General features: G+C 43.0%; 1 protein-coding gene and 1 long non-coding RNA gene across 2 annotated transcripts in view; one reads left to right on the forward strand and one right to left on the reverse strand.

The window, feature by feature from the left end:
* LOC137314905 (peroxidasin homolog) overlaps positions 1–16,975 on the reverse strand; it is a 573,760-nt gene that overhangs the window by 79,087 nt on the left and 477,698 nt on the right. Inside the window, exons 13-16 of the mRNA XM_067979924.1 lie at positions 15,035–15,147; positions 11,313–11,469; positions 8,288–8,396; positions 464–621 (exon numbers count right to left, since the gene is read on the reverse strand). Coding sequence (XP_067836025.1) covers positions 464–621; positions 8,288–8,396; positions 11,313–11,469; positions 15,035–15,147 — 537 coding nt within the window. The remainder of the gene's footprint in view (positions 1–463; positions 622–8,287; positions 8,397–11,312; positions 11,470–15,034; positions 15,148–16,975) is intronic.
* LOC137314921 (uncharacterized) overlaps positions 1–16,975 on the forward strand; it is a 94,030-nt gene that overhangs the window by 40,982 nt on the left and 36,073 nt on the right. Inside the window, exon 2 of the long non-coding RNA XR_010961267.1 lies at positions 563–670. This is a non-coding gene — a long non-coding RNA (uncharacterized lncRNA). The remainder of the gene's footprint in view (positions 1–562; positions 671–16,975) is intronic.

Here is a 16,975-nt window from a genome sequence, read left to right on the forward strand (position 1 = left end):
CAACAGGCTGCCGATTCGCTATCACCCATTTTTCATCTGGCAATAAAAGGTGAATGAGTGATAAACATAGGGAATGGAGTTCTGTATAGGGTAATAAATTCATTTAAGAAACAATTGCTGTGATCAGGGATTGTAGGGTTTTCTGGATGGGTAAGTTAGGATGGATGAGTTAGGATGGCCTGAGTAGCCTTCTTCATCTGTATCTATCTAATAATCGTGAAATATTTTAGTTTTCACTTTAATATGTATGTGTGGTATTTGCAGAATATAAATTGCAATTTAACATAATCTGAGAGAAAGTCATGATTGGTGCAAACATAATGAACAACAAAAGCAAAATGCTGTTTTAATAATTGTAAATGTAAAAGAATCCTCATTGGTATTGTGTTTTACCTTTTTGGACGTTTTAGTTATGTTTGGTAACCTCTGGTTATTTAGTTTCTCTTTTGACTTGGGACCATACCTATGCCATTGAAGTCCACGGTTAAGCCTTGCTTGACATGGTTCTGTATCAGCTGCAAGGTCCGCTCAAAGATCTCTCCTGCTCTTGCTGTCTCCACAGTGAAGGGATCCCGTGGATAACGGAACAAAGCCAGCAGGTCATTCGGACTGAGAGGGCGTCTGGAAAGAAAATGGACAAGAAAAGGCAAATAAAGTCAATGTAACACAGGTAAAACTGTCGAATTGTTCATAACATTTAGACAATGTAACTCCTTTAGAAGCGCATTTTTGCATATTTTAAATATAGTAAAAAGGCATTTTTGAACCATTTACTACAATAAACTGCAGTCCAGCAGCAATTTGATGACAGGATTCACTTCACAATTCACACATCACAGGTACAGCTGCCATGAGTTGCCTGGCTCCTATATATAAGCTTTTCTCAGCTGGGATGTGTACCTTTTCTAGCTTTTTTTCCTTGCATTGTAGCTATGGCTGTTTTGAAAGGCCCAACTGAGCAGACTTTTAAAACTATTAAAGCTATTAATTATGAAGTAAAATTAGGGCCCCAATTTTAGCCTGACATACCCAGCCTGAATGGGAAGGGTGAGCAGTTAAAAACATGAAAATTGACCTGCCCATCGGAAACAGCCGGGTGCCTAATAAATATATGCAAATTAGAGTCCCATGGTATAATATTTGTTAGGTGAGGGTACCAAGGGGTATGGATCTCAGGCAGGTAAATGGTGTTGAGGTACAGATCAGCCATGATCTGACTGAATGGTGGAACAGGTTCGAGCGACTGAATGGCCTGCACCTATCTTCCATTTTAGCTATTTTAACTGGTACCGCCCATCGGCCAACTCGCTCAGTAAAACCTCATGGGATTGGCCTCAGAAACTGACTGACCGGAACTGCTGAAGAATTTAAAGGGGAATTTTCCTGAAGGCAGAAGACTACACGAGATGCTTGTGGTGCAGACTCTACTCATTGGAGTTCAGAAGAATGAGAGGCGATCTTATTGAGACATATAAGATTGTGAAGGGTCTTGATCGGGTGGATGCAGTAAGGATGTTCCCAAAGATGGGTGAAACTAGAACTAGGGGGCATAATCTTAGAATAAGGGGCTGCTCCTTCAAAACTGAGATGAGGAGAAACTTCTTCACTCAGAGGGTGGTAGGTCTGTGGAATTTGCTGCCCCAGGAAGCTGTGGAAGCTACATCATTAGATAAATTTAAAACAGAAATAGACAGTTTCCTAGAAGTAAAGGGAATTAGGGGTTATGGGGAGCGGGCAGGAAATTGGACATGAAGCTGAGTTCGGATCGGTCATTGCCCTGTGGGTGGCGGAGAGGGCCCAGGGGCTATGTGGCCGGGTCCTGCTCCGACTTCTTGTGTTCTTTAGATTTGTGGTTGGGATCAGATCAGCCATGATCTTATTGAATGGCGGAGCAGGCTCGAGGGGCCGATTGGCCTACTCCTGCTCCAATTTCTTATGTTCTTATTGGATTTCCAAGACTCAGCTATCAAATAAATATTTTCCCACTTTTTGGCTTCGCTCACTCTAACTAAGAACTTTCTACTTGTCATGAATCCTGGTATTGCTTATGTATTCTGGTTGAAGGGACAGTTAGAGGAAGGGGAGCAGCAGCCTCACCAACCAGGCTAAGCAGCACCTGGGCCTGTTAGAGCACTGCAGGTGATGAGGGCAGCCAAAGAGTCCAGGGATCAGTTGATACAGAAGCCCTGTTGTTAACCTTCTCAATCCACCAGCCTGAAATGTGACAAAAAGCCCCTCTGCATTAACAGTCATTGTTAAGCCATTCACCACTCCCTTCACTGTGCATTAACGAACAGTGAAACCATTCTGCCAACCTCTATTTCAGTGACATTCTGAATTGCAGAGTAACCAGACACCAAACTCCCATATGTGAAAAAGGTGATGAATTTATTTACAAACGGAAGGTTGAACTAAAATCTTTTGATACCCTCGTGCTCAACCCATTGTGCTTTTGTTGGTGAGTGGCTAATGAAAGGACAATGCAAATGTGTGGGGCTTGTGCTGGTAGTGCATACGCTGAGAGGGAGAAGAAGCAAGATGCAAGCAGAATGAGGAGGTGCTGAGTGGGAAGCAAGTGTCTGGAGTGTGAAGTGCAGAAGGAGTACTGAGAGAAGGTGCTGGTTCTGCAAAGGCCGCCAAATGAGAGGAGAATGCTGCTTGTGGCTGGTGTGAAGGGAGCAAGGAAGAGGTGAGTGTGAGTTTGAAATTAGAATGAGAGTTAGTCTCGTGTGCCCTTGTGCTGGTTGGTGAAGGAAGTTATGGAGGGAAAGGAATTGTTCACAGTGGTGGGGGAGGGGAGTGAAGGACTGCTGCCATGTGTTCTAGAGAGAAGGGGATAAATGAAGAGCAGTACTGACCTTTACTACTCTAGTGAAGTAATTGAGGCGCCGCTTGCACTAAATCGAGGTCCTCGGGGTGACACTCCTGGAGCTGATGACCTCTGCAATCTCTCTCCATGCCTGATGGAGAACATGTTCGGTAACCCTCCTGGCACTGCTGGGCAACAGGAGTTCCCTTCTCACCCTCACCTCATCCAGAAGCAACGTCCAGGGAGGCTACTGAGAACCTTGTCGCCTGCCTCTTGCTCAATTCCGAGAAGATTTTTTTTCCACTACCTTGCAAACATAACAAGCCACAAGGGACTGTAACCTCACTTTATATAGGCCTCTGGCTGACCTGCCGGAACTTGCACCCTGGAGGTGGGCAGGTTTCCAGTTGGGTCAGGTAATCAGTGGGAAACCCACCAGTGAGATTATAATGAGGCCCAGGAGTTAAAATGCCACGGGCCTGTTTTTGGCTGCAGCTGGTGAGTTTTGAACTGAAACCAAAATTTACCCGCAGAAAACTAGCCTGGAATTAAAATCAGGACCTAGATTTAGAAAACTTGAATGGTGGCACCTTGACTACCTGCTGAATTGGAGCCCTCCCTCTTCCCCTCACCCCCAAGTGGATGACAGAAACTGGCAGTTAATCAAGGTTCCTCTGGAACTGAGAAGGTGTAGGAAACAGCAAGAGAAAGGAATGCACGGACCAGCTGTTCAGGAGGACTGGAGGACTCGTGTGCATTGCTCTCCTTACATACTGTTTCTTTGCAAATCTTTTGTCAGTTCAAAAATAACTCAATAGAATGTGTGAACAAACATAATGTAAGGAGAGCCACATGCAAAAGGTTCCTCCACTCCCCTAGAAAAGCAGATCACTGTGCTCCTCTCTCTCCTGCTCCTTACTGTGCAGACCACCTAATCTCCTGACTCCCCAGAAAATTCTCAAAGATAAAAAAGAATGTATTTAATGGGAGTGCAGATAATTAGGGTAGTACTGTTCCTTATTTACCTTTTGAGACCCTAGCTATAGCTATATCTGATGGGCATCAAATGTAATAGAATGCAGTCATGAAAAGTGCACACATGATTAAAGAAAGGCTAATCTCCGAGTCACAGTTATACGAGTTTTCTCAGCTTGGCTGCTGGGCAGATTGCCTCATGATAGTCAAGCATTCAACATTCATCTCATCTCATTATAAGCAGGTTTCTAGCTGACTGTTTAAAGATTCAGGCCTGGAATTTCTTGCGTAGGCACAACCCAGAAGTTGGACTTGAAATTACGCCCATTCTGCCGATGTCAAGTTACGCTCAAATTTCTTGCCAATCTCATTAGCAAATGCCGGAACATAAATGGACGCAAAGCAGCGTAATTGGCCAGCGTGATTTGAACAAAATTGGAACAGAACCAATGGGGCCTCAAGGTGTTAGGGTGGAGAATTGTTAAAGCGGGAGAATTCTTTCTGTTCGGAGTAAAGCTGGGGAATGCAAGGTAAGTAGCACACAATTCTCTGTCATAAAGATTTTTAATTCATTTATTTAAATTGCTCATAGAATCATAGAATATTACAGCATAGGAGGAGGCCATTCGACCCATTGTGCCTATGCCGGTTCTTTGAAAGAGTTGTTCAATTTAGTCCCACATCCCAGATTTTTCCCATAACCCTTCCAACTAGTCCTCTTCAAGTACATGTCCAATTGCCTTTTGAAAGTTCCAATGGAATCGGATTCCACCATCTTTTCAGGTAAGCATTCCAGATCCTAACAATCCTCTGTGTGAAAAAAATTCTCCTAATTTCCCCTCCAGTTTGACAATTATTTTAAATCCATGACCCCTGGTTACTGACCCACTTGCTGAAGGAAACAGTTGTTTTACTTATTCTATCAAAACCCCTTATAATTTTGAATACCTCTATTAGGTCTCCTCTTAACCTTCTCTGCTCCAATGAGAACAATCCCAGCTTCTCCAATCTCTCCACATAACTGAAGTCCTTCATCCCTGATATCAGCCTGGTTAACCTCCTTTGTACCCTCTGCAAGGCTTTGACATCCTTCCTAAAGTGTGGTGCCCAGAATTGTACACAATACTCCAGCTGAGGCCTAACCAGTGATTTCTAAACATTTAGCATGACTTCCTTATTTTTGTATTCAATACACCTATTTACAAAGCCAAGTATCCCATATACTTTCTTATCTAATTTATCAATTTGCCCTGCCACCTTCAAAAATTTGTTAATATGTACCCCCAGGTCCCTTTGCTCTTACACACCCTCAAAATAGTACTATTTAGATTATACTGCCTTTCCATGCTGTTCCTCCCAAAGTGTATCCCATCACTTACATTATATTGTCTCAAATCTTTCCCTTCTCACAAATGAGTGATTCACAGGAGAAGGCTGCCAGGAAGAGGGCCTTCAACTTTGCAGTTCCTCCCGGATGAGATAGAGGGAAGGTATGATCAGCTCCTCAGCTCCCCCACATTCCAGCTTTCATGTGCAGCCAGGAGGCAGGCGAGGATGGAGGTAGCAGGGGCATTGAGTGCCACATCCATAGTGCCCAGGACAGTGGAAGAGTGCCGCAAAAAAAAATCAATGAACTGAGCAGAACAGCAAAGGTAAGACAGTCACCATGCTCTCCCTTTCTTCCTTGCCAGCTGTGGGTCCCACACTCAAGTCTCTGAGGAAGAACTGGTTGATCAATGACCTTGCAGCAAAACCCCGTGGAAAGATGCAGACCAGTCGCACCTTCAATTGTGCCACATATTTGAATGACTGCAGGACTAATTTTTCTCTCGGCATAGAGGGGTCATTATCCACGTGTTTTCACCCACAAGCAAACCAGTTACTTGACTATTTTCCTTGAAGAGCTCAGGGGAGGCAGAATTCCTGAGGCTGAAGGCATCGAGCCAACTTTCAGGAAATGTGGCATTGACTTGGAGGATTCTTTGCAACTGGTCACGCACAGTTTGGACGTTCAGCGAGTGGTAGCTTTTTTTAATAAAAAAACTTGAAGGGGTTTACAGAGGCCAACGGAATGTTGGCTTTTATTGCTAGGGGGATAGAATATAAAAACAGGGAGGTATTGCTGCAGTTATATAAGGTATTGGTGAGACCGCACCTGGAATACTGCATACAGTTTTGGTGTCCATACTTAAGAAAAGACATACTTGCTCTCGAGGCAGTACAATGAAGGTTCACTCGGCTAATCCCGGGGATGAGGGGGCGGACGTATGAGGAGAGGTTGAGTAGATTGGGACTCTACTCATTGGAGTTCAGAAGAATGAGAGGCGATCTTATTGAAACATATAAGATTGTGAAGGGGCTTGATCGGGTGGATGCGGTAAGGATGTTCCCAAGGATGGGTGAAACTAGAACTAGGGGGCATAATCTTAGAATAAGCTCTTTCAAAACTGAGATGAGGAGAAACTTCTTCACTCAGAGGGTAGTAGGTCTGTGGAATTTGCTGCCCCAGGAAGCTGTGGAAGCTACATCATTAAATCAATTTAAAACAGAAATAGACAGTTTCCTAGAAGTAAAGGGAATTAGGGGTTATGGGGAGCGGGCAGGAAATTGGACATGAAGCTGAGTTCGGATCGGTCAATGCCCTGTGGGTGGCGGAGCGGGCCCAGGGGCTGAGTGGCCGGGTCCTGCTCCTACTTCTTGTGTTCTTTAGATTTGAGGTTAGGATCAGATCAGCCATGATCTTATTGAATGGCGGAGCAGGCTCGAGGGGCCGATTGGCCTACTCCTGCTCCTATTTCTTATGTTCTTATGTTTACAAAGCACAACATATGTACCACCAATTGCACCCTGTGCTTTGAGCAACCTAACAACGTGATTAAACTGGATGGGCTTATCACACTGCTGCCTTGCTGTCATCCCAAACTGGGTGAATTCCTCAACTCCCCTGAAAGATGTGTCGCTTACCTGATGCATCCATGCTGGTGTGGCATCCTGGATGATATGACACATGCTTGAAATTAACAAGTTGCGTAGACATTGAGTGGCATGGCAACTTTTACTACTACAGGCCGAGCTGTTCAAGCAAATGATCTTGGCTGTAGGTCTTCATGCAGAATTCTCCTAGTAGAATTCTCCTCTCACTTCTCTGGTGAAGTGTACTCTACTCAAGCGGAGTTCTTCACTGAGGTCTTTATAAGATCTGTATGGCCTGTAAATTCTTTGGGGGGAGGGATAATATCTTGTAGGTTGCTTTCTCCTCAAAAGCTGCCTCGCTTTCCTTTCCTCCATGCTATTCTGCTTCTTCTCCTCCTCTTTCGTTAAAATAGAGAACAGCGGAATGCCCATTCGGAATCCCATAGCTGTTACTCAGAACCTCTCACTGTGGGTATATGGAAAAAATATCCCAGTGATCTCACAGGCCCTCAGGCTGTCAAAACCAAGGTCAGCTCAAAAAAAAGAGCTCCATAATCCATCCTGTAACTGAAGTAATAACTCTTCAAAGCTTTCCCAGGTTGCAGGTTCCAAAGTAAAGCACTTCTGCTGGTATCAGCTCACGCCATTTTAATTGAATTCTAAATTAACTTTGGTGCATTGGCGGCACAAGTCATGGGCTTTATCCACTTCTACCCTGGTCATTTTTATTTATTAAAATGAGTTCTAGGCAGCATTGCTGCATTCATTACGGAGGGTTCCAGACTGGTTTAGAAATAGCAATGCAGCCTACAGGGGGTGGAAACCTGCATTAAGGGGTCCACCCCAATTTTCAGCCCTCAAAATGTTAAAGCTCGATTCCAATGCCAAAGATATGCTGAAAGTGGTGTGTAAAATCGGGGCCCATAAATCTCTGAGCTGTACTCACAGCTAGCCTTCAGACTCTCTCCATTTACCAAAATCATTTACCAGTGAAGTAGAGATTCATAAAGTTGTCAAACAGTAATAAAATTCAATTTACTTACATAGGAAAAGAAGCTGATTCATGGAACCAATTTATGTCAACTAGATAAATATATGCACCTTAAAAAGTACAATAATACATTTTATAACAGAGTTTTATTTTCCCAAATGTTTTTGAGTTTTATTGCACATACTTTTATCAAATTACTTTGTTTCATTCACCCAGTGAATTACCGAGCTATGCAGAACACCAACGTTTGATTTCTGGTCTGTGCTGAGTTAACTGATCTCAGCCAAGGCATCAATAAGGATGCTGCAATTGGCCTCAATGCCTTGGATTAAGATAAAAATAGACATGGTTCCTATTTCCAATAGCTATCCAATGACTGCTGCTGGAAGATTATGTGTGTGGCTGTCTGGTGATAATAGAAAATAGGATCGGGCTCACCTGTGAAAGCCCCCACAGTTAAATAGCCTGCTGATACTCACCGTCATTGCACAGTGGATGTCCACCATCCATGGAATCATATCCAGGAAGAAGTCAACACCTTCAAGACAATAAGGAGGAGGGGGAGTGGGAAGAAAGTTGGAAAAGGAAAAATATCTTACTTGTTAAATAATTTCTTGCGTGTGGAGTTAATTGCACTGTCAACGCTATTAATAGCTTCACGAATGGAAGACTCAACAAAGTTGTCACCAGTCCGACCCCTCTCTGGAACTGAGAGGAAGAAAAAAACAAGTCGAAAAATCTGAAGGATACAGTCATAGAAAAGCAACTAAACACTTTGCTCTTCAATAGAAAGTTCAAACTTAGCATACTCATACGAGGTCAGATATTTCATTAGCAGTGTGTGGGAAAGCTGCTCCTGATGGTAACACTTCGCACATTAATAGGAACATAGGAATATAGGAACAGGAGTAGACCATTCAGCCCCTCGAGCCTGCTCCGCCATTTGATAAGATCATGGCTGATCTGTGAACTAACTCCATATACCTGCCTTTGGCCCATATCACTTAATACCTTTGGTTGCCAAAAAGCTATCTATCTCACATTTAAATTTAGCAATTGAGCTTGTATCAATTGCCGTTTGTGGAAGAGAGTTCCAAACTTCTACCACCCTTTGTGTGTAGAAATATTTTCGAATCTCACTCCTGAAAGGTCTGGCTCTAATTTTTAGACTGTGCCCCCTACTCCTAGAATCCCCAACCAGCAGAAATAGTTTCTCTCTATCCACCCTATCTGTTCCCCTTAATATCTTATAAACTTCGATCAGATCACCCCTTAACCTTCGAAACTCCAGAGAATACAACCCCAATTTGTGTAATCTTTCTTTGTAACTTAACCCTTGAAGTCCGGGTATCATTTTAGTCAACCTACGCTGCACTCCCTCCAAGGCCAATATGTCCTTCCGAAGGTGCGGTGCCCAGAACTGCGCACAGTACTCCAGGTGCGGTCTAACCAGGGTTTTGTATAGCTGCAGCATAACTTCTGCCCCCTTGTACTCTAGTCCTCTAGATATAAAGGCCAACATTCCATTTGCCTTCTTGATTATTTTCTGCACCTGTTGATGACACTTCAATGATCTATGTACCTGAACCCTTAAGTCCCTTTGGACATCCACTGTTTTTAATTTTTTACCATTTAGAAAGTACCCTGTTCTATCCTTTTTTGATCCAAAGTGGATGACCTCACATTTGCCACAGTTTTGCCTATTCACCTAATCTATCAATATCTCTTTGTAATTTTATGTTTTCATCTACACTGCTTACAATGCTTTGTGTCATCGGCAAACTTAGATATGAGACTTTCTATGCCTTCATCTAAGTCGTTAATAAATATTGTGAATAATTGAGGCCCCAAGACAGATTCCTGTGGGACTCCACTAGTCACATCCTGCCAATATGAGTACCTTCCCATTATCCCTACTCTCTGTCGCCTTTCGCTCAGCCAACTTCCTAACCAAGTCCGTACTTTTCCCTCGATTCCATGGGCTTCTAACTTAGCTAACAGTCTCTTATGTGAGACCTTATTAAATGCCTTCTGGAAGTCCATATAAATAACATCCATTGACATTCCCCTCTCCACTACTTTAGTCACCTCTTCAAAAAATTCAATCAGGTTTGTCAGGCACGACCTACCTTTCACAAATCCATGCTGGCTCTCTCTGATTTACTGAAAATTCTCGAGATGTTCAGTCACCCTATCCTTAATTATAGACTCCAGCATTTTCCCCACAACAGATGTTAGGCTAACTGGTCTATAATTCCCTGGTTTCCCTCTCTCTCCTTTCTTAAAAATGGAGTGACATGTGCAATTTTCCAATCTAGAGGGACAGTTCCTGAATCTAGAGAACTTTGAAAGATTATAGTTAGGGCATCTGCAATCTGCTCACCTACTTCCTTTAAAACCCTGGGATGGAAACCATGTGGTCCTGGGGATTTGTAACTCTTTAGTGCTATTATTTTCTTCATTACTGTTGTTTTACTTATGTTAATTTTATTGAGTCCCTGCCCCGATTCAATATTAGTTTTCTTGGGATTTCCGGCATGCAATCCTCTTTTTCTACTGTAAATACTGACGCAAAGTAATTGTTCAACATGTCCGCCATTTCCCCATTGTCAATGACAATATCCCCACTTTCAGTTTTTAAGGGGCCAACACTGCTCCTGACCACCCTCTTTTTCCTAATATAAATATAAAAGTTCTTCGTATTGGTTTTGATATCCCTTGTGAGTTTCTTTTCATACTCTCTTTTTGTAGCTCTTACTATCTGTTTTGTGACCCTTTGTTGATCTTTGTATCTTTCCCATTCGCCAGGATCTGTGCCATTTTTTGCCTTTTTGTATGCCCTTTCCTTATGTCTTATACTGTCCCTTACCTCTTTAGTTGTCCATGGCTGTTTTTTTTGGCAAGTAGAGTTCTTGCCCCTCAGGGGTATAAACCGATTCTGTATCACGGTAAATGTTTCTTTAAACATTTCCCACTGATCATCAGTCATTTTACCCATTAACAGATTTGCCCAGTTTACTGTGGACAGTCTCTGTCTCATCCCATTGAAGTTGGCCTTACCCAAGTCTAGAATCTTAGCAGCTGATTCACTTTTTTCCCTTTCAAACACTACCTTGAACTCGATCATGTTATGATTGCTATTGGATAGATGTTCACGCAAATGTTCAGGTGAGCAGGATAAATCCACAATACTGGCATGCTTGCTTTTTACCCTTACCCTGAGGCTCAAACAAAGAAATGGGATTGCAGCCACACTAACCACTTACCTGATACTCTAGCTTCTACCAGTAACAGACAAAGCCAAATGGAAGCTGCTCTTATCTCCACTATTGACAAAAAGCAGTCTGCTCAGGCCACTGTAGCTATAACTACAGGACTCCAACCATACTTGGGGGGAAAAATACAACCAAAAATAAACTTTCAAAAGATCTGTATCCCATACAGAAACTGAAAACCTCACTGCATAGATAAATTATGAACAGAAATCCATAGTAAATACCAACATACGTCTGCAGATATCTCAACAGATTCATATGGCAAAACCATAACAACATTAGAACAATAAATAAAATGAATTAATCTATGAGATCAAATAGATGTACTAATGAAAAAGAAAGCACTTACCAGTCACACTTAGCAGCATATTTGTAGTTGCTTGGCCAATCATGTTCCGTGCAGCACATTCATATCTTCCTTCATCTGCCTGACCAATGTCCCTGATGGCAAGTGTTCCCTCTGATTTAACATGGAACTTTCCACTTTCTGTAATTTGAACTCCATCCTGTTCAATAAACATATTCATTTCTGAGGCAATGTTAAAGCATATTTCTGAAACAAATCTTATATTTTCATGAAGCTCTTTTTCTCAGTAGAAGACCAATTTTTCCCCCACAGAATTAAGTTTCATAAAAGAAGGAAAAAGTTCTTCTATTACCAAGGATAGCTTCTGGCAACAAAATCATGTGTATGTCAAAACAAACAAGGAACAGAACATTTAAAGTTGTTTATTTCTGAAGCAGCAACAAATGGTCCTTCTTAGGCACCCATTTTAAGGGAAATCACGGATAAGTGCTCTCCCGTGTGGAGTTCCTCCTTGTTGGTAAATGTTGGGCTGGATTTTCCTCCATTCTACCACCGAAAGTTGGGTGGTATAGCAGAAGAAAATCAGACTGACAGACCTACTAATGCATCCCCGCCCTTATCCTCACTGACCCGAAGTTCCTTCCCTCCCCCACTGTAGGTAGTGGGCTACCTGAGCCCAGATTGCCACACTACATGTAAATGACGTTGTGGAGGCGGGACTCAGGTACCCAATTTCCCTCTGTACCGCCACTGCCATCGCTAACTTCAGGGACCGCCAGGAGAGTGGTGGCAGTGCACTCTGCAACAGCAGCAGCAAGCCCTCTCTGGAGTCGGTACAGTAGTATAGTGGTTAGTAATGGACTGCAATAGTAATCCAGAGGTCTGGACAAATATTCCGGAGTTATGAGTTCAAATTCCGCCACGGCAGCTGGGGAATTTAAATTCAATTAATTAAATAAAAATCTGGAATAAAAAAAAACTAGTATCAGTGATGGTGGCCATGAAACTACCGGATTGTCGTAAAAACCCAACTGGTTCACTAATGCCCTTTAGGGACGGAAACCTGCCATCCTTACCCAGTCTGACCTATATGTGACTCCAGACCCACAGCAATGTGGTTGATTCTTAATTGCCCTCTGAAATGACCTAGCAAGTCACTCAGTTGTTCAAGAAGGCGGCTCACCACCACCTTCTCAAGGGCAATTAGGGATGGGCAATAAATGCTGGCCTCGCCAACGACACCCACATCCCATGAACAAATTAATAAAATGTTGGTGGGAAACAGACTAATAGTGAGCTCCTTTGCCTCCCTCAAAGCCCCTTAGCTCTTTGTTGAAGGCCGTCAGTTCATGGAAAGGCTGCAGGGATCTTCAAGTGCCACAGAGCCTATCCCACTGCAGCACAGCAGAATTTTGCTTCCTTGTAGCAGCAAGCTTTCTCTTGGTGGTGGAGCTCCCACCCTGCATAGATAACCAAGAAAAATGGATTTGGGTCATAGCAGGATTGGGTTGGCAAGTGGTGAAACCACCAAAAGGAAAATCCAGCCCATTTTTCCAAGATTCTTTTAAAGTTTTTTTTTATTCGTTCATGGGATGTGGGCGTCGCTGGCAAGGCCAGCATTTATTGCCCATCCCTAATTGCCTTTGAGAAGGTGGTGGTGAGCCGCCTTCTTGAACCGCTGCAGTCCGTGTGTTGAAGGTTCTTCCACAGTGCTGTTAGGAAGGGAGTTCCAGGATTTTGACCCAGCGACGATGAAGGAACGGCGATATATTTCCAAGTCAGGATGGTATGTGACTTGGAGGGGAACGTGCAAGTGGTGTTGTTCCCATGTGCCTGCTGCCCTTGTCATTGGTATAGGTCGCGGGTTTGGGAGGTGCTGTCGAAGAAGCCTTGGCGAGTTGCTGCAGTGCATCCTGTGGATGGTACACACTGCAGCCACAGTGCGCCAGTGGTGAAGAGAGTGAATGTTTAGGGTGGTGGATGGGGTGCCAATCAAGCAGGCTGCTTTGTCCTGGATGGTGTTGAGCTTCTTGAGTGTTGCTGGAGCTGCACTCGTCCAGGCAAGTGGAGAGTATTCCATCACACTCCTGACTTGTGCCTTGTAGATGGTGGAAAGGCTTTGGAGAGTCAGGAGGTGAGTCACTCGCTGCAGAATACCCAGCCTCTGACCTGCTCTTGCAGCCACAGTATTTATATGGCTGGTCCAGTTAAGTTTCTGGTCAATGGTGACCCCCAGGATGTTGATGGTGGGGGATTCGGCGATGGTAATGCCGTTGAATGTCAAGGGGAGGTGGTTAGACTCTCTCTTGTTGGAGATGGTCATTGCCTGGCACTTGTCTGGCGCGAATGTTACTTGCCACTTATGAGCCCAAGCCTGGATGTTGTCCAGGTCTTGCTGCATGCGGGCACGGACTGCTTCATTATCTGAGGGGTTGCGAATGGAACTGAACACTGTGCAATCATCAGCGAACATCCCCATTTCTGACCTTATGCTGGAGGGAAGGTCATTGATGGAGCAGCTGAAGATGGTTGGGCCTAGGACACTGCCCTGAGAAACTCCTGCAGCAATGTCCTGGGGCTGAGATGATTGGCCTCCAACAACCACTACCATCTTCCTTTGTGCTAGGTATGTCTCCAGCCACTGGAGAGTTCTCCCCCTGATTCCCATTGACTTCAATTTTACTTGGGCTCCTTGGTGCCACACTAGTGGTACTAAGTACCAGCAGATCTCCCATGGTATTGTTCATGAGTTGTCTGAGTCTGAAGCATGGCTGTAATTAGTTAGTAGGCTAGTCTGTCTCTTTAAGGTCACTACTCAGGTACTCCATGTGGCGAGGTGTATAAAAAGGACATGAAATCAATCACAGTTTAATTGATCTTTGGGGAGGGAAGCTTGCAAACTGCCATGCACTTGTAAATTTCTGGTTTACAGTCAGAACAAAACAGCATGCCTTTCCTTTTATGAATACTTCTGGCATTTTGAACTGTGAGATCTGGAGTATCACAGATGCACACTGGATGTAAGATCATATGGGCCCGATTTTCCTGTGGAATGCACCTGGAGTATGCTTATTCCCAGGCACAAATTTTGTTTGTTATTCTGACAGCACGCTACTGATAGCTTACTTAAATATTAAGGCTTATGAAGATACTCTGAAAGTTACAGGGAGTTGGGAATCACCTATGAGAGTAACCTAAAATACAAAAGCCATAAAATCTAAAGAAGGGTAGAAAAACATCTTCAAAATGTAACAGTGGTCCTGTTAGTAAGTTTTAGCTTGAATGTTTGGAGAATTAAAGATGGCAGAGGACATGCAAGTCCTTCAAAGTATCACCAAAAAACACTTATTTTAAATGTCTGCAAAGTTGTGACCTTCAAGTAGCATAGTGGAGGAGCATTTTCTAAAGGAACACTGCGAGTGAGCATGTTTCTGTTTAAGATTCCCAATGTGACGATATGGCACGTTCACAGTTTGATCCATGAGCATCAAGAAAATGTTGAATGGATTCCAGGTGCATCCCCACAAGGAGTAAGGAATTGAAAGTTAGAGAGGAAGTCAACTTGGGCCATTTGCTCATATTTCCTAGTGACTAGTTCAAAAATATCATTCAGAGGCTTAGCCAATCCAATATCACCTTGGCCGAAGTAGAAAGTTCAGGTTTTTATATTCTACCAATGGCATTCTTTAGATTAAAAGGTCAGAAAAAAAATCCATTACTCCTATCGTCCGAATGTATTTATTCCCCTTTATTTTCCCCCTTACCTTATTCCAGGTGATTGTAGGATGTGGCTCTCCTTGAGCACTGCAGGGTATCTCTACATCCTGACCAACCTCGGCGGTGATATCCCGTGGCACATCAGTAAACACTGGGATCACTGATTACAATTGATAATGCATTGTTAGAACTTCAGACAAGATGTGGAAATGGACCTGATTTTTGTGCTGTTGTTGCAGATACAGTATTAATCTAGCTATCCTTACATTTCACAGTTCACCTTGATTTCCACAAATGAAAATTTCTTGATTCCAGCAAGGTGGGGACCATCATGTTTGCCGGATTATTTGTTTATCTCTCTATAGTTATCCCTATAATCATCCATGCTATTATCAAACAGATTCCAATTTATTCACTTCTTTTTGCCCTTTTTTTTGACACTGCTCTTCTGAAGGCAGCGATTCATGGTGTGGCACGATTCTACTGGCAGTGACCACCCTTCACTACCTTGTCCAGGTGTCAGCGCAGGCAACTATTAAAGAATAGGGGCTTACTGCAGTTATACAGGGCCATGGTGAGATAACATCTGGAGTATTGCGTGCAGTTTTGGTCTCCTTATCTGAGGAAGGATATCCTTGCCATGGAGGGAGTGCAACAAAGGTTTACCAGACTGATTCCTGGGATGGCAGGATTGACGTATGAGGAGAGATTGGATCGACTAGGCCTATATTCACGAGAGTTTAGAAGAATGAGATGTGATCTCAACGAAACATATAAAATTCTAACAGGACTAGACAGACTAGATGCAGGGAGGATGTTCCCGATGGCTGGGGAGTTCAGAACCAGGTGTCACAGTCTCAGGATACGGAGTATGCCATTTAGAATCGAGATGAGGAGAAATTTCTTCACTCAGAGGTGGTGAACCTGTGGAATTCTCTACCACAGAAGGCTGTGGAGGCCAAGTCATTAGATGTATTCAAGAAGGAGCTAGATATATTTCTTAATGCTAAAGGGATCAAGGGATATGGGGAAAAAGCGGGAACAGGGTACTGAGTTAGACGATCAGCCATGATCATTTTGAATGGCGGAGCAGGCCCGAAGGGCCGAATGGCCTACTCTTGCTCCTATTTTCTATGTTTCTATGTTTCCAGCAACGGTCACTGAATAACAAACCGGAGTGGGAACCCCAATTGTTTTTCCCTTCCCTTACTTGCTCATATCAACTGCAATGCCCACTCCATTGTCCCCCCTGAAATTCCTAACTCTACACAGATGAATGAAGAACTTGGAACCTTCCTGATTTCACCACGTGGTTCACACATTGATTTCACAACAGCATAAAAAGGTCACTTGATTTCACATATATTTTAAATGTTATTAAATCAATTGACCCTCCCCCCAAAAAAAATCCAAATTTAAAGGGATACTAACTTCATGAAAAACCTTGTTTGCCAAACCTTTTTCTATTTGCTTACAAATACACAACGCATTAATTCAAATCAATAATGAAGTGGATGATTGCATCTCTTTCCAGTGATGGGTCATAATAAGAATAATGCACAGCTATTCTTGCTTTTCTCGTCAAACATAAAAAAATTTGGCAAGCACTTTTTCCAAGAAGACAGCACCCCTTAAAAGGCCAATTGCAACATACATAATAAAAACCATGTATTTTGTTAATGTTTGTATTAGTTAGGGCAATTCCTTGAAACACAAGTCCCTGTCACATTCCTGTTCCTTTATACACATTTGTTATAATGCAGCAATTCTTGTAACCGTTATTGTAAATGAAACACATGGGGCCACATGGACATGTATCAAATTTGTCTTTTGACAAAAGCCAACAAAATTAGTGATTCAATTCAAAATCAAGGGCAAGCATTCAACCAACAGGGCAGTTGGGTATTTGGCTGTACACCAACATTTTGCATAAATAACCAGCAAGCACAGTGTTCGTATGCAGAGGACAACTGATTTCATTTTTTAAT

This window comes from Heptranchias perlo, chromosome 3 (assembly GCF_035084215.1).
Source record: "Heptranchias perlo isolate sHepPer1 chromosome 3, sHepPer1.hap1, whole genome shotgun sequence".
NCBI lineage: Eukaryota > Metazoa > Chordata > Chondrichthyes > Hexanchiformes > Hexanchidae > Heptranchias > Heptranchias perlo.